At 37.2% G+C, this 18,634-nt stretch overlaps 1 protein-coding gene across 12 annotated transcripts in view; it reads right to left on the bottom strand.

Annotated features, from left to right (window-relative positions):
* The window catches only part of DMD (dystrophin), a 1,019,805-nt gene that overhangs the window by 36,093 nt on the left and 965,078 nt on the right, over positions 1-18,634 (bottom strand). For all 12 annotated transcript variants that reach the window (XM_081003446.1, XM_081003453.1, XM_081003448.1 and 9 more), the window contains 6 exons: positions 18,387-18,461; positions 13,464-13,665; positions 11,994-12,079; positions 9,321-9,478; positions 1,579-1,745; positions 28-139 (listed from right to left, as the gene is read on the bottom strand). In XM_081003446.1, coding sequence (XP_080859572.1) covers positions 28-139; positions 1,579-1,745; positions 9,321-9,478; positions 11,994-12,079; positions 13,464-13,665; positions 18,387-18,461 — 800 coding nt within the window. The remainder of the gene's footprint in view (positions 1-27; positions 140-1,578; positions 1,746-9,320; positions 9,479-11,993; positions 12,080-13,463; positions 13,666-18,386; positions 18,462-18,634) is intronic.

Below are 18,634 nucleotides of genomic sequence, written 5' to 3'. Positions count from 1 at the left end.
GTATTAGGAAACACTGATGTCACTTACCGGTGTACAATATTCTACCATTGGGTAGTGCATCTTATGACCTTTTGCAACTCGCCCAGAAAAGAAGCAGCTTTGGCAGATGTCATAATTAAAGTGCTTTAAACTTCTGTACCTGGAGAAGAAGAAAATACAAATTCAGCACTTGTGCACCAAATTTTGTTTTGGGTGTAAAGTAGGAGAGCATTTTCAGTGGCTACACTCAGACTTAAGAACTCCCCTCCTAGAGAAGTGAGACTGGCTCCCTCCTCGTCCTTCCAGCAGAAGGTGAAGACCTTATTTCAACAAGCTTTTAGGAACTGGCGGTTTTTTAGGAAAGGGCTGATGCTGGGATGTTGTTGTTGTTGTTAATTTATTATTATCTGTATTTTTACTTGATTTTTAAAATATTGTTTTAATTCTGTCCTTCATCAGCTGAGGCTTGTAAATTCACTGCAGTCTCTCCTAAATAGAGACAGTCTAGCCACAGCCCAACAATGGTAATAGTGGGGGAAATGTTAGATTTGGTAATGTGAATCCATATTCTGTAGTCTACAGATTATGACATAAGAATACAGTAATTAAATGCAGCAAGCAACCTTTTATCCTGCTGGATGCTTGCAAGAATTATGAGGTGTCATATAAATTAAATAAATGCTTACTTTTTATTTTTACATCCTTTTATTTAACCACCCAGTACTTTATATTAAACAAAAGTACCAGCAAGAAGGAAGTGCTCTTGATTTCATGTGATGCAGCACACTCATAGTAATCTATCTGAGCTTTACACAATAATTCCAAAATGCTCCTTGTCAAGAGCTCAGTGGTAAGACAATGTTAAGATTGAAACATGCAAGGACCATACAAAACTGTTATTAGGGGAAAAGGTGATAAAACAAGTCTAAGCATAACTCAAAATAGTATTTACTTAACAGCTAAGTAGATTCCCAACAGGTATACCAATCCATAGTTATTTTGCAAGATGTTGGCTTAGATTCATTGCTATAGTAAACACACTGTTGAGATCCAGGTCTCTAGGCACATCAACAGAATTTCCATATTCGGGGTTGACATGTCTCTTAAGGAGACTATAGACTGAGCAGATTAATTTTTTTAAATGACATTACACAATGGTTTTTCCAGCAGGATTTTACTTCATTTATGTTAAGCAAATTCTTCTAGGAACATTTTTGTATCCAGCAAGTTATCAACTACATGTTTTACAAAAATGGTCATGTCCTGCTTGTGGGCTTTCAATAGGTATCTAGTTGGTGATTGGGGGAGCAAAGTGCTGAATAAGATCAATGCTTGGTCTGATCCAGGTTGGTTCTTCAAATGGTCTTAGGTATCCAAACAGCATGATTACTTTTACAGAACAGAAGGAATATTAAACAAGCATTTCTGTTAAGGAGGCTGCCTTTAGGAGATGAGGAAATTAATACACAGTGCCTTCTCTGCACACCCATATTATGTGCTGGAAGGAAGGATTCAGTGCTCATATGTGACCACTACAAAGAGTAGCAATTAATGATGCATTTAGTTCATCTGGTAAAAATCAGCAATGTAACACTGTACCTGAATCCAATTATTGGACACTCCTTACAGATGTTGCACTTGGCTTGGTGTTTGGCAGTTTCAGCAGCAGCCACCCTATGCAAAACTGGCAGCCATACCATGGACTGTGGTTCAAGTCTCATCCAATCCAGAAAAAGGGCTGCCTCAATTTCAGGTTTGTTATTGGCCTATGAGAGAAAGGAGATTACAATACAGGACACAGGGAAAACTTTCATTTTACAAGTAATTTTCAACTTTCCAACCAAGTATATTTCCCTTCATCTAATTTTCAGATGGTGACACATTTGTTCCACCCACCCCCACACGTATATGTATATATTCCTCTTCCCTCCCTTTATAACTAACTAAACTAACCAACCAACCAACCAACCATAAATGTGGGTGGGGGGCATTTGTAAGGGAGAACTGGCAGGTGAAAAGAGGATCTACTAGAACCCTTCCGATATCCATGAATTCTGCCATGGAAATCTTCCATCAACAGGGGTTATTTTTGTTATCTTTGAACCTTGATGGGGGAGGAGCAACAGCTAAAAACAGCATAGGGAAGCATTTGCAGGGAAAATCAGATTACACTCTCCCTCCTTTCAATTCATCCCTATAATGTTCCAGGAAATAAAACATTGGTTTTGAAACACATTTTCTGTCAGGATGTGAAGCTTTGTCCTTCATCAGACATAAGGTATTTTGCAAAGGTATATTTTGTAAACCTGCATCAAGAGATGAGTTTTTGTCTTCCATCATGTATTCCTATGTCCGCCCCCCCCCCCATGATATCACTGTTCTCAGTTTCTAAGGTCAGTTGCAAACTAATACAGACTTTACTGCTGCCCTTGAAACCAACTTTTAGCTCTTTTTTCTTGGTGCTAAATGAAATGGCTCATTGTGTCCTTAACATTTTCTCCTTCCACTTAAATCTCAGCATACACATGCATCTAGGATAGGTGTCTTCTTTTCTGAATTATTCTGAAGAGTATATAAGGACTACTTAATCCTCTTTCTCCTGTTTCAGTAATAAATATCATTTTGCAAACCAATTCCATTTCTTCTCCCTTACTAATACATTTATAACCTCATTTGCAACCTATACATGTCATCTGGGCTTCCTTTACTTTCAGAAAGTCTTTCTTCTTTAGTCCATCCACCTTAATCTTAATTTCATCAAGGAAGAATACTAATTAAGTACTTTAGGGCTTCTCTCTCACTCCTGAAAAGCCCTCAGAATTATTTTAGCTTCTTAATAGCCATCTATGTCCAGCCATAAGTATACACTGCCTTCTCTATCATACTTATTTTTAAGCCCTCAGATGTAAATTGTGACACACACATTTCTAAGTTGAAACCTACTGGCTACTTGATCCGAAATGAGACTGGTGAAGTTAACACTCCCAAAGCAAGCAGATAAGAATGCTGACTTGTCAAGGAGTTCAAATAATCTTATTTGCAAAAATAATAGTAAATATCTACAGTGTTTTAAGACAGAAGATATGACAAGCAGCAGTGATCACACACATGCTATAAAGTTCTATCTTTCTGCCAATAATTGTAAACATAAAATGAAACAGAACTGTGATAAGAAAATAATGGATGCCATAAACTGTGACCTAAAACAGTGCATTAATCTGACTGAAGAAAGGATTTTTTGGTTGCTATTACTTGTTATATATGCTAATTCAGTAAACTTTTCTGAAAGGTGCACAGATAGTAAACCTTACAAAGACCATTTAAATATCTATGAGGTTTATGCATTGCCATGGGCACACAAGGGTAGAGACATCACATCTCTCAGGGACTATTTACACAATACCACATCTATCTGAGTAAGCATCCAGCCATTTGTCCATAGCCATCTCTTAATTATCCCTGCATGGTTCTATGTCTGTTTGCAAATAGCAATATGGGGACAGAGAGACAAGGGGGAGAAATTAGAATTTAAACAGAACAAAGTGAAAATCTATAAGGGGCAGTACGGCAGATAGGTCATAACTATTGTAAAATGGGAGGCACATATATACAATTCACTGAGGAATTATTTGCTTTTTTAATGTACTGTATTAATTTTAATTTAGATTTTTGAATACTTGCACATATTTCATTATTTCAAAACCCACTATCTGTTTATTGCCATGTGAAGATTTACTTTAGAAATTTGTGCTGTTACTAGCTAGATAATGATCTTCAATAAGCTGCTCTGGTCATTTGAGTTCACCTTATGCACACACATACACACACAAACAAGCCTTTTACATGCCATTTCTGGAATGAAAAAGATGGATTCTGTACTGAAATGCTGCAGTGTGTCAACTGTAGACAGAATAAGAATGAACAGCTCAAAGCATTCACCTCTCCATTTGCAGATGCTTTTAGTTTACATGGGAATACAGTGAATGGATGAAATGGCTCCTGTCATATGCAAAGATATGTTTCAGTTCTCCAGCTTCTGCACATCTATTTTAATTTTGTTGGCTGCTATCAGTTTTGACAGTTGTCTATCTGATCACTACATCTATACTATGTACAATCTCTTCTGTTGGAGATTAACTGCATTAAACTGCACCAAAACTAGTACTGAAGTATATTACATGAAGATTTAAAGCCATATTGAGAAAAGCTTGTCAGGGTCAGACAGTAAAGGACAGATAGTTCTTGACTGTTCCCTGAGCTGCTGTTACAATTTCTTTAATCATCTCTAAATCCAGCCAGAGAGTAACCAAGGGTTTTACATAAGGGAAGAATCTACAACAAAAGCAAACTGTGAAGATCCCCCCCCCCCCCCGTTAACATATTTCTGTGCAACTGCCACAATAAAACTGTAAATCATAGAACAAAGTTAACAGTGCATTTCCCAGTTTGCAAATAACAATTTGTTACATCTAATATTCAAATTCCTATTAAATTCTAAACATCTGTTGTTTTTTTGTTGGGATTTTTTTTGCATTCATATGCCAAGAAACATTTGGAGAGGAAAGCTGGATAGTCACCATTATGTTATGTAATGCTAAAAAGAAAAGAAGAAACTGCCTTCTAAAAAATATAACATATGTCTGCTTTACCTCATATTTTGTTAATTCCTGATTTCAAGAAAAATGTATCAAATTATCTTAGTAGATCACAAAAGTTAACCATGCAACCACTCACCAAGACTGTGCTTGCCTCCATTTTTTAGCTATAAAGCCTATTATCTTTTCTGCCCTGAATTATCTATTAGTATATTGCTCCCCCTTAAAGTTCTGGTTCATTTTCATACATTTAAACATGGATAGAGATCAGGATAACAGCATAGTTTGAAGTTTATCCTCTTTTTTAGGTCCCATGGTCAACCATGAAAAAAAATAAGTTTATACTAATAATTTCAATCTAAAAAAAAGGTAAAGGGCCCCTGACAGTTAAGTCCAGTCGCGAACAACTCTGGGCTTGTGGTGCTCATCTCGCTTTACTGGCCGAGGGAGCCGACGTTTGTCCACAGACAGTTTTTCCAGGTCATGTGGCCAGCATGACTAAGCCGCTTCTGGCGAACCAGAGCAGCGCACGGAAATGCCATTTACCTTCCTACCGGAGCGGTACCTATTTATCTACTTGCACTTTGACATGCTTTCAAACTGCTAGGTTGGCAGGAGCTGGGACCGAGCAGTGGGAGCTCATCCCGTCACGGGGATTCGAACTGCTGAACATCCGATCGGCAAGCCCTAGGCTCAGTGGTTTAGACCACAGCTCCACCTGCATCCCTAATTTCAATCTACATTACACTAAAACTATTTTAAAATTCTGAGATTCAAATTTACATTGGTAAAGTGCTCTTTTAAAAAAAACAATTCCCAGAGGCTTGTATCTATCTTAAATAAGGTATTGGTGTTTCTGTCATTTTGGGTGATGTTATATTTGCTACTTTGTTGTTTTATTATGTTACAATGAAATTGTTTTGAAGTGTTTGATCTTGAAATGTGTTCAACTTTTCTTTGTTATAAATCACTTTGAGCATGATTTTTTTTATGGAAAAGCAGCATACAAATAAAATTATGAATGAGACAATTGGTTCATCTAGCTAAGTATTCTGAAGCATACAAGTTTGCATTGTAAAAGGGAAACACAACATTATTGTAATAGTGCAACAACCTTACATAATGCTGCTTCTGAGTCTATAAATAGGGGAAAGTAGGTCTAAGGAAACCAGAAATCTGGTTAGACTGTAGCTGTGTTCAGGCGGTGTTTAAAATCAGGGCCAGTGGCCTGAAAAGCCTGGGATCTACCACTGAGCATGATGTGAGATAAGCCACATTTTAGGAAATGTCTTTTTCACCATTTTCCACCACAAGGCTGAAAACAGAACAGTCTCTCATCTGCACCACCTGTGTGCCAAGTTTGAACAGCATAAACACTATATTTCTCTAGAAGTCTATCTTTTAGCTGACATTCAACAGACAGGGTTCAACAGACATGAGGTATATTCCCATTCTTATATATAGTCCTCTCTTTTTATTGCACCTTTGCCCTTAAACTGTTGTTATTGCCACAGCTTTGTGTGTGTTATGGGGGGATGAAAGAAAGAGAACTAAATAAATGAATAAGCAAAGTCAAGTTCTATTTTATATTCCACATGAAGCCTCGTTTTCTCCCAAGAGCTACTCTTTGTACATCCTTTTTTAATGTTTGTAACCTAGGCGCTGCATGAGTCTCAAGCTTGTGGAAAGAAAAATAATTTCAAAGTGGCAAAGTTTTTTTAAAAAGCCACCTCATTCCTTACAGACAAAGAATGTACTTGAAGCAGTTGTAGCATTTTTGCTGCAGTTGAAGGGAGTATTACAAACACCAATGCTGTGAGCACATGCATGTTGACAGAACAAGACTTCCCTCCCCCGCTACTTTCAAGGACTTGCATTTCAAACAAAGATCAGGGACATTTCCTCACCACCCCTTGTTATCTCCTGGTACAGTAAACATTACATTTTTGTGCTGCTGTGCATGACAGACAAGGTTGTTGCCAGCATGCCTAAGCCACTGAGACCAGGAGAACAGATTCTGATACAGTACATTTGCTGCTGGTTCTCTCTCTCTCTCTCTCTCTCATTCTCTCTGAAATCACTGCAAATTATTACCAGGGATGTTATCAGCATAAAAACCTCACTTCCAGCCAATTCCCATTAATAATCAAAAGTCCTTGAGTTAGATTTGTGAAGAGGTGTGTGTGTGTGTGTGTGTGTGAGAGAGAGAGAGAGAGAGAGAGAGAGAATGTATAGTGCACAAATGTTTTCAATAATGCAAATACATGCTGAAGAAATTTCAAACAACACGATCATAACCAATGAAATGCAATTCAAAATATAGAGCATTTAAAGATATAAAAAAATTAAAACATAAAAAATATATCAAACTCACTAAAAGCAGCAAACAAACAACCTTTGTATAATACTCAGCAAAAACAAACAATGGCGGACGTGTCAAAAAAGGAATCCATAACTTTTGAGACAAGTCCCTTTCCCTACTTCTCACTTCTCAAATAGTGATGTTTCTGAAGAGGACTCTTCTTAAATGTTTTTTAAGTTCAGATGTCTCCAAAGTATATAGAGCCCTGGCCATAAAGAGTCTGTTACTTTCTCTTTAAACTAGGACATTGAATTGGGCCTGGAAGTTTAATGCAACTAACAGATAACTTCATTAGCAACATAATGCACTCGCTGCCAATTATGGTGCTGGAGGAGACTCTTGAGAGTCCCATGAACTGCAAGAAGATCAAACCTATCCATTCTGAAGGAAATCAGCCCTGAGTGCTCACTGGAAGGACAGATCCTGAAGCTGAGGCTCCAATACTTTGACCACCTGATGAGAAGAGAAGACTCCCTGGAAAAGACCCTGATGCTGGGAAAGATTGATGGCACAAGGAGAAGGGGACGACAGAGGACAAGATGGTTGGACAGTGTTCTCAAAGCTACCAGCATGAGTTTGACCAAACTGCGGGAGGCAGTGGAAGACAGGAGTGCCTGGCATGCTCTGGTCCATGGGGTCACAAAGAGTTGGACACAACTAAATGACTAAACAACAACATGTTCCTTCCTTCTACCTTAGGCTGTAACATGTTTTCCATGAATGGGTGTAGTTGACATATGTGATATAAGCAATAAACAGCAATCTTTATGCCTATTTATAAAGCTGCACGTTGGGCCCAAAAAACCAATTAGCTCTAAGTATGACTAAGTACTGGTGCAACCCAGTATATAGCATTAGGAACCAAACTGACCTGAATTTTAAACCTGTGGATAGCCATTTTTTATTTAATTTTTGAAAAAAATGTAATATTAAAAATACTATAAGAAGTTATACTGGATTAATATTTTTTAAACCTCAACTAATTATGGCCATCATAAGTAAAGATCCCTTACTTTGTACTACAAAACAATGCATTAACCTTTAAGTAACATGAAAAGAGGCCTGCAGATTGATTAATGATGTTTGAGGGAGGTCACCCACAAGGTCTATTTCCATGCCGAAAGAACACAATGGGAAGGATATACATTCTTGAAATGCACAGTGATCACTTTGAGGGGAAAAACCTCTTTTATCATGCATAGTGTGGTCTAACATTTGAAGTGGGAATTTAAAACTTGAGGAGGAAGAGTCATAATGGTTCCTTTGCTTCTTCCCTCCAGTGACCCTTTCAATTACAAAGACAAAAGTTATTTTTGCCTCACAATATGAATTGCATTGACCAGACAGACCCTTCTTAGCATTTTTTTTAAAGAGAGGTCATAAAATAATGAACTCTTCTGATACTTCTCTGAAATGCTAATTCTGTCCCTTTAGTTTATTATTCCTTCAGTTTAATGAGTTGTTTTTGTCTCCCACTGCAGACCTCTGTCTCAGTGCTTTCTAAACATACTTTGCCAAAGTAACTGTTGCTGTTCACCGTCAGTTTTCCCTAAATGGCCATGGAAAAACATACTTGATCTTTTATTTAAAACAAAATGTATTTGAATTTGAAAAACCAAAAGTTAGACCAACTTAAAATCCCCGCTTACTTCCCTTGTGCTGCTGCAGAACCATGGATGACTTGCTGGGTGACTTAATGGCAATTCAGAAATTTCACTGGCTGGTGGTTAGTTTCTGAGCTAAACTGAAAGTTCTTTAAGATGTTAAAGTGTTGGAAGCCAGGGTATATTGCCATGGTATCTGCTATCTCCCATCTGAACTTTTCTCCTCTTTGCTTCAGGCTTTGCAGTGTTAGAAGCAAGATTGACATCTACTAGGAGTGAAGCATATTTCTGAATGTGAGAGTGACTTCAGGAGAGTGACTCAAAAATGACTCAAAAATGCAAGTCAAAATACTATACTATACTAGAAGGCTTTTGAGATGCAGTGTTACATTTTCCTCACTACTCATGCCAATGACTCTACAGTTTTAGTTTAGTTGTAAAAAACATTTAAATGTTTTTGATTGTAATTAATTTTGTGGACCTTTGGGTTGATAGGCAGGACAAGAATGGAAATAACAGATAAAATTGGACAGGTCTTGTTCCCAACACCATTCTTTATTTGATGTATTTTACATTTAATCTGATGGATGCTGTGTCAATTTAGAGTGCAGAGTTGCCATATTCTGACTGCCTGGCCCCATTCAATAAAATGTTTCAATAAACTAAATATTAAATAAACAAATACACATACTCTGATCTCCACACTTATCACCTGAGTTTATTTACCCTGCATAACATTTGGATTAAAAAACCAATAGCAATAAGCAGAAGTATACTTACAAACTGAAAGCAGCTCCTAACACTGGGTTCAATATTACTGCCACCAAAAGAAGCAACTTCACCCAGCTGTCTTGGAATCTGAATAGAGTCATGCAAGAGGAGGCCTAGACGACGCTGGTCACAGAATCCAGTGGGACTGGCTACCTGCTTGAACAGATCTGGAGGCAGAAGAAAGATGTATAGCAAAATCCATTAAAACAATAGAAACTATCAACTGTATAATACTTATAAACAAATTTGCTGTCAGAGATACAAATAAATGGTTGAGAGTTTTCATTAGGTTTGTTCACAATTTGTTTGGTTATTTAGTGGTTTGACCTTCTCTAGTAGACAATTCTGAAATAACTATTTTGAATCAGATTTTGTTTGTAGCCAATTACTATTGCACTGTAACTCACATAAACCAAAACAAGAAGCAAGGAAGTCCAATAATAAGTTAAATAATTAATGTCAAAAATATTTAACTGTCAAAGCTGAGAATTGTAAAGTTACTCAAATCATTTTTAAATATTAAAGAATACCATTGGTAATCAACACTGTTCGGGCCAAAAAAGTAGACCATAATTTTATTGCTGCTAGTGCATATTATCCTATATAGGTAACAAATTTGTGAGGAAATGCTTTAAGAATATACATGTTTTTAAGATTTTTGTCACAGAAGAAAATAGGAATAACTTGCATGCAAAGATGTTCACAATCAGAATAAAGGAATGAAGTTACCAAAAAAATTCCACAATGCTGTATGCCTGCGAACTGGATTTCCAAACTCTGATTTGCATCAAGAATTGAAAAACCCCAAAGCTTGGCATTTGGAATCCAATAATATATTTGGAAGAAAGTAAAAGAGTTCTGTGTTACAGAACCATGTTGCCCACATGAAATGTTAATACCAGGAATTGTACTACATGTAAATTTAATTTACTTCAAATGAGTTATATAGTACATATCTGCAGGTATGTTAAAGTTTGTAACAGTTAAAAAAATGAGATTATGATCAACTGAAATATTTATTTGGTACTACCCATTACCAATACATGACCTGAATAAATCTTGTTTTATTTTTCAAAGCATTAAAAACAGATTTCAGCAAGTGAAAATAATATGGTTATATTCCTGCAGACTCATTAATATTTCATTTTGTACTAAGGGCACAATTATAGAAAAGCTTTAGTCTTGTATAGAAATTTACTAGTACAGCTTTAACACCTGATTTTATTTTGCTTCTATTTAAGACACCATTTCCTAGCCAAGTCTGATCTTAGTTTACATCATAAAGGGGCACTTTCCATTCCCATCATAGTTGTAGAGAGTACCTTGGCAGGAGAATTAATGTTATCAGGCTGTGGGAGTTTCAGAGTTATCATGTGTTGCTCAACTTTTAGGAATGATAAGAATACCACAAGGAAACACAATGCAAATAATAATTGGCATCCGTGTGATAATAAGTACAAAGGTAAAGGTAAAGGTAAAGGTAAAAGACCCCTGGATAGTTAAGTCAAGTCAAAGGCGACTATGGGGTTGCGGCGCTCATCTCGCTTTCAGGCTGAGGGAGCTGGCGTTTGTCCACAGATGGCTTTCCAGGTCATGTGGCCAGCATGACTAAACCGCTTCTAGTGCAACGGGACACGTGATGGAAACCAGAGTGCACGGAAATGCCTTTTAACTTCCCGCCACAGCGGTACCTATTTATCTACAATATTGCAGTACTACAACTTCCATCACTCATTACCATTGACCATCCTGGCTGGGACTGATGGGAATTGTAGTCCAGCAACATCTGGAGGGCCAAAGCTTTCCCATTCCTGAACTAGTGGGATCTTCTGAGAAATCTCACTTCCATTTCTTTTGAAGGACAGATCAAGTCAGTCTCAATAAACATTTTCTGATTCTATCTTATTATCCGAAGTGTTAGGGCACTTTTCTAAGATGAAGTATTTAAGCAGAATGGTAGATTCCAAAATTTAGGAGGATGGAATATACCTTACATGCATTGATTTCACTCAACAATGTAATTTTTGGAATAACATAAGCCACTCACATGACACTCCTACCAGGAGAAGGAGAGGCAATTTTCAGCAATTTACCCTTCCTCATGTGCTACGTCTAATCCTGCTCTGGAGGTTTTCCCAACTCCCTGGAGATCATTCCTGGGGGACTTCTGCTGGTTGCTATGTCATGTGAGTACAACTCCACTCAGTGGATGTTCCTGTCAGTCTCCTTTGCAGACTGTCCTTCCTGAAAGTTGGGGCACGTAAAACAGCACAGTGGGACTTCAGTGAACCACAAAACTGCTTCCTTGTGCCAATTAGATTTTTGAGTCTGTACTCCCAAGAATTATTTCAGGTGAAGGATTTAATGGATGGCTCCCAAGTAACTACAATCAATTTTCATAGAAAATATAATGCAGTAGAAAAAGCATAATACCTTGGGTGGTATTCAGTTAAGTTTTACTCATAGTAGATCCACTGAAATTAATGAACGTGATGAAGCTACGTCTGTTAGTTTCAATGCCTGCTCTGGGCAAAACTTAGTTGAGTATCACCCCTTGGAAATACCTGTTTACTTAAAAATTGAAAAATAAAGGGGAATGTTTAGAATATGCAAGGAGCTGACAAACAAGTATTTGCTGCTTCTAAATGCTGCATTCCTGTAGTAAACAGTGACTTGACTTACATCTGTATTTATCTTCCAAATGTGCTTTACAGAGAGAAATAACACCAGTTTTAAAAGAGAGGACACGGATCCTTCCTGTTCGACCCCTATTGAAATTAAATCACAGGAAAAGGAGAAAAATAACACAGTCAAATATGTGAATTATACATGCAATTAATATTTGCTACTTCTAAATGCATCAATGAACATCTTAGAAGTTAAGAAAAAACTCAAAAGGAATGGAAAAGCCCTACAAAACAAGTAGATTATAACTCTGCAAAAGGGTAGCTATTATTAGATAAACAAAGCTTCACAAACTTAAATTTCAGAATTATGACTTCTTTTGTTTCTCCATATGCCATGCAATTCACTCATGTATGCTGAATAGCAGTCTTCAGCAGTCTTTTAAGTCTTAGAAATCCTATCCCATGGGTATGTCATTGTTTTTAATATGAAATGCATAGTAACTTCTTAAATGCCTACTTAAATATTCTATAATTTTATTTTATTTTATTATTTTTATGGTTAGAAGTTGTTTTAAAATTGTGCTTTAACACTGTAACCTGCTGTTGGAGCTTAGGGTGAAGGGCAGGAAACAAACAAACCACAAAAAGTGTTTTTATAATACTTTCGAGTTGCCATTGCCTCCTGTCATAAAAGACATATTGTGCTGAAATACAAAATTACATTTATATTTGGTAGAAATAAACCATTGCATCAACTGAATTCTATAAAGTAATGATTTTAGCAACTGATGGACATCCTCTTTGCACCTACAGGTTAAACAAAACACAATAAAATTGAGATAGACTATCATAACATTACAACAAAACTAGAACTGGGGCAGACTTTGGAAAGGAAGAAAAATTGTAGCTCCAGAGGATACTACTGGAGATACCAGCAGTTCCTAATACAAAATTTAGCAGTCCATGATTATCTTAATTAAAACTTGATGAAAAATTGTTGGGATCTGGAAGAATTCCAGTGCTGTAAACCATTTCTTTAACTGAAGATTTTCCTTTAATTAAACTAAAACCAGTTAGTTGTGTTCTTTGAAATGAACTGACAATATTTTATTTGCCCATAAAACAGCTTTTTATGTGATGTGGCGTCTCATGAAAAAAGACAATTTTAACCATGCCATGGTAAATCCTCTGCGGAGTGGGGCTGAAAGCATATACCAGACCAAAAACAAACAAACAAACAAACACCCTGAAGGGCCTACTAGATGATTTAACAAATGAGACAGAAGCTGACCCCAATTATATAGGACATTCTATTTAAATCTGTCATTTCCCAGTTTCACATTTCATAACAGAACTGCACAGGGCTCCAAAACTAACCAAAGTATTTGCTGAATAGCCTTTAAGCTATTAGCTTGTATTAAACTTGCACTCTGATCACCAGCTTGCCAGCTCTGAGCCACTCATTTTTCTAGCAAGGACAAAAGTTCATTATAAGCAAGTGTCACTGAAGTCTACCCGAACATACGTGTCATAAACATTCAAAAGCCAGTTGAGGCACATGTCCACGCAGAGAGGGACGTTGACTAGGTTATTGTGCTCTTGTTCGAGTCGATCATAAATGGTAGTCAAGCAGTTGATGATCTGAAGTATATCCATTGGCTGGTCATTCTGTTTGAGGTTGTGCTGGTCCAAGGCATCACATGCAGCAGACAGACTCAGGAGATCCACTGTACAAGGAATAAAAACAACAATCCTAATAAGAAGCAGCCTTAATCTGTGACAATCGAGACAAATGAATTATCTAGCTATGTGTGTTGGACTTAACCACTAGTGTATTAGCTTTAAAATGTAGTTTTCATATTTCATTTTTAGTATCATTCCGTCACTAATGGATTTTCTCTATATAGGTATGATCTAGTTCTAGTTCAATGGCATAACATGTTACTTGTCTAAAAAATGCTTCTTGTCCAGCAACAGTCTGTTTATCAGCTTCATCCCCTGAGATCAGGCAAAGATCCTTTAATACAAATTTATTCGCCAAATTGGAAATGCAGTAAAATACTTTTTAACATGGAGCTTAAGGCTGAGTGTTCAGCTCTTCTGAGAGAATGAATAAATGATAATTAAGTGAACTCCTCAAGGAATGGGTGGCAGCCTAATTGTATATGCACCTACAAATAAACAGAGGTTATTCTCTTTCAGAAAAGTTTTCCATGCCAATAAATGACAGTGCCTTGAAAGTGGTTAATGGTTTTTTTATTTTTGTTTTTAACTTGCATGAAACACCACTAGCATATCTACTAAGCAGTAGTGTGAAAATATATTTTTCTTCAGAGAATTACTGAATAACTAACAGTGACAGATTATTGTAATCTCTTGCACTTCCCTCCCAACCTGCCCCCCCATACCGAGGCTATTGCTATGGGGTGTGCAGACTTCAGGATTGCAGTAGTATGACTGGCTGAGCAATCCAAATCCCCTTTGTGTCAGATTGGGGCAAGGGCATATGGATTGGGCAGAAGTTTCTTGTCAGCCTCTGTTTGCCTCCTGCTGCTGTTGCCTTTGGAGTGATGCCACTATGGAGCTCTGCCTTCTGTTGTGGACTTTCCCCTTCTGCCCACCACATGTGTGGACATGCAGAAGTGGAGAATCCCCTCACCAGGCCAGCACAAAAACCATAAATAGAGCTTTCCAGAGGCAGGAAGGATGTGGGGCAAAGCCAGCCCTGCTTCAATTGTGTGATAGCATTAGGCCTGATTTATATCCAGTTGCTGAACCAGGTCTAGACTGGCACAGCAATCGGTCTGCCCTGACAACCATACATGGCAGGGCTATAGATGCCGTGGTCCCCTCCACTCTTTGAGGCCTGGCTGGGCTGGAAGAACAGCAGCCTAAGTCTGGATCCAACTCATTATCTTATAAATAATGTACAGTAAGACTGTAACTTATGCACATTTAACTTATGTGCATTCGGCTTTACGTGTGTGGCAAAAGTATCAAAAGGGTCAGGGTTCCAGGGAAAATGACTTTGGTAATCTCACCCACCACTGAACCGAATGGGTTTGATTATATGTGATTTTGGCTTCTATTCCCTAGAATAGAACCCCAGTGTAAATTGTGGGCTTAATGTATTGTCATACTCTGAGAACATGATTAACTTAAATCCTATTGGTTTTAATGGGTTTACTCTAACCACAACCCATTATAGATATCTAATTCTAAATTAAAGTTATGATGATTTAAATTTTATTGCTATTAGCTGCCTTGAGCTCTACTGGAAAAGGCTGGATACAATATGTTTAATTAAAAAAAAAATCATTTGTGGTTACATCCCTAAAACTCATTTGACAAGTCCAAATTTCACTTAATGTTAACATGCAATTATATATCCCCACCCAAAACTTTTTGATACAGAACAGAAACTGGAATTTATTTATTTTTAAACGTTTTTATTTGGTGCCTAGACTAGAGCAATTAGTAGCCTGGTGGCTTTAATTAATTTAAATATAAATAGCAGCAGTATTTTGTGCATGCTTACTTCTAATTCCCAGTGAGTTTAATAGGTCTTACTTCTAAGTAAGTGCAAATAAAACTACAGTCTTGCAGTGCAATTCTCTACATGTCCATGTAAAAGTAAGCCCCAATGAGTTCAATGGGGCTTATTCCCAGGTGTGTATAGGATTGCAGCCATAATCTCCTCAAGTAAACAAGTATTCATTTTAATTAATACTCCTAACTTTCTAAGGAATGTTGTATCTTTCTTCCTTTCCCTATATCAACAATTCAAGATTAAAACAATTATGCTACTGGAAATTCGTTAACAGCAACGAAGTTGGGTTATTTGTTGTTGAAAGTTAAGAACATTGCTACTAGCAATATATCACAGCTTCTATAGCCTACATATAATAGGGGTATTTAAAATGAGAGTTGAAAGTAGTAAAAGTAGTTAAAAGTAGAAGTTGGCAAACGTGTCCTCTTTTTTTGCTCTTCAAAATATGGCAACCCTAACTTTGTGCTTCTTACTTTGGAATTATAATTCCTTGGAGAACAAACATTGTTAGCCAGCCATATCCAACAACTCCCTTTGAAGCAGGCGTGAACAATAGGCTTCGGTATTTAGCAGAGGTGGCAATGCGTGTTTAATAAGAACATCCGGAATGGTAGAAACCTGACTTGGCCCTAATTAAACTTGCAAGTGAAGACAAATTATGCTGTAAAGTTCTTACAACTGCTTGAAGGAGGAGTGGTATGAAACACACACATATCTATCTTAAATAAACCAAGTAATTTGTACAGCTTTACATTTCCAGAGACTTACTTTTTAACAATAATTTATATATGATGTGCCACAGCATACCACCAGTACATATTTACACTTGCCAGTGAAACATACTGCATTCAGAACTGCCTCAGTTAATGCTATAACCTTTTTTATTTTTACACCTATGTAAAACGGTTGCTTTTGCATAGCCCCTTCCATGTTAATGGAGTGGTTATATTGTTACACATCATCCCAATCTCTGAGCTGTGTTAAGATTCCAGGAGTACCAGGTCTGTGTTCCCCTTCAATGAGGCACAGCAGAGCCTGCGGTGTCTTTATGATACATGGTTTACTGACACATATATACAACCTGAATCCAATAGAGGGATCTGCAGCATTACATTCCAAGAGCCCATAGCCAAAGCACTTGGTTCAAAACAGACATCAGCATCCTGCGCTTTTTTAAAAAAAAACTATTTCTCCACCCCACTGCTTAGTAACTCTATTCCTTAACTCCTCCCTGCCACTCTAAACCCTACACTCTTATCCCCTGAATAAACTTTTCACACCTAGCCCCTTGAGCTCTGTACTTCCTAATTGTTTATCTGCTCACCAGGCGATCATCTCAGGGAAGCTTGTCTGACTTAATTAGCACCTAACTTATGTGAATTTCCTAAGGAAGGGTCACAACTTAAAATGTCTGCCTGCTTTAATTTCACATATGCTAATAAAAAGACTTACCTGTGGGCCCACCACACCTCTTACCGTACCCTAACACACACTTGGGACCACCTTAAATACACATGAGTTTGGCTACTTCCCAGTTCTAACAACCCAACCTTAATTAAGTCTTACAGCCTCAGATTCATAACAATATGAGATACCAAAATTCAGAAAAAGGTTTTGCTTTATAAGCTTACTGCAGCCTTCAGTGTTGCACAAACAGATTTCCACTCATATAATGGGGCTTCAATTGCCCCTCTTCCCTACAGCAGCTCCCCAAGCACCAGATGGTCACCTAATCCTCTGGAGTCCCTTTTGAGGGAACATCAGGGGCGCTGTGAGGGAAGAGGGGAAGCGGAAGTGGGAGTCCATTCCATTTTACAAGTGGGAGTCCATTCCATTCACACACAGACAGCTTTGGATACCACCCTCTAGATGACAATGAAAGCACAGAAATACCAACATTCATTAACAGTTATCACGAACCTTCAGTTAGTTTCAAAGCCCACAGTCTAGTTAGAAACTCTTCATTATTATTACTGTGTATTTTGGCTTTCATATGCAGTGCTATTTTTCTAGAAAAAATAGGTGCCGGAACTCACCATGAGCACTTCCCTCATCCTCTTAGAATGGCAATGGTGCCCACCTGAGAGGTGCCGGGAAAAAGCTGAAAAAAAGCCCTGCATATGAGACATATAATTGAAAGGGGGGAAGCTTTTATTTCATTCTGATGATGTTATTCTGTTTATTTTAAAATCTTTTTTGTCTTTGGTCTTCCTCCTGAAAGCCATGTATTTATGTGTATGCATTTTGCATATTTTCATATAATGATGTTAGCAACTAAACATTTCTTAGAACATATATATTTCCAGAAGCAAGATCTATGATTCAGAGGGTTTTCAACTACATCCTCAATATATACCCGAACAGAACCCAAAACTGTCAAGCTTAACAAGCAAATTGAAAACAATTTTCAAATGGAAAAAAATAAAAGAAACTATGGTGTGCAACTTCCCTTTAAAATGTTTCCATATCCAAATTAAGGGGAAATTTCACTGAAGCTCATAACATTTCCCTGTTGTTTTTATTTAAAAAGATTTCCCTGTCCTACCTCACAGAATTGTTGAGGCGATAAAATGGGGAGAGGGAGAATCATGTATTCCACCTTGCATTCCTTTCAGGTGTATTATTTTATTTTATTTCTTTCACAAAACTCCTGCTTAAACAATGGTATTTCCTAGAGTCATATTCTGGGTACAAGCCTGAAAATGAACAGTATAAGGGGTGGAGGAACAATATGGGGGAAACTAACAATGAAGTATTATTATTATTAAATATTTATTTATACCCTACCTTTCCCCTGACAGGACTCAAGGCTACTTATCTCATCACAATTTTTGAAGTATATGTTTCTGAAGTACATATACAAAAAAAAAAAAAATGAAAGTTTAGTAAAATACTCACAACAGAGAGCTTTCTGTAGTCTTCGGAGCTTCATAGCAGTTCTGTATGCTGAGAATCTAACATTGTTCAAGTCAGCTAAGAAGTGAATGAAAGAAAAAAGGGGATGAGAGAAAATCAATTATTTCATAATTGATGCAATGGCACAGTATTTGGTGAACAGATAAACTAAAGATTCACTTTAAATAAGAACTTAAAATATTTTCTTCATTTTAAATGTGAGGAATTAAACCAGTAACCGTGAAAGGGCT

The sequence above is a fragment of the Podarcis pityusensis genome (genome assembly GCF_964106645.2).
Source record: "Podarcis pityusensis genome assembly, chromosome: 4".
NCBI lineage: Eukaryota > Metazoa > Chordata > Lepidosauria > Squamata > Lacertidae > Podarcis > Podarcis pityusensis.
Note: the sequence above shows the minus strand (reverse complement) of the source record. Positions and strands in the feature narration are given on the sequence as shown.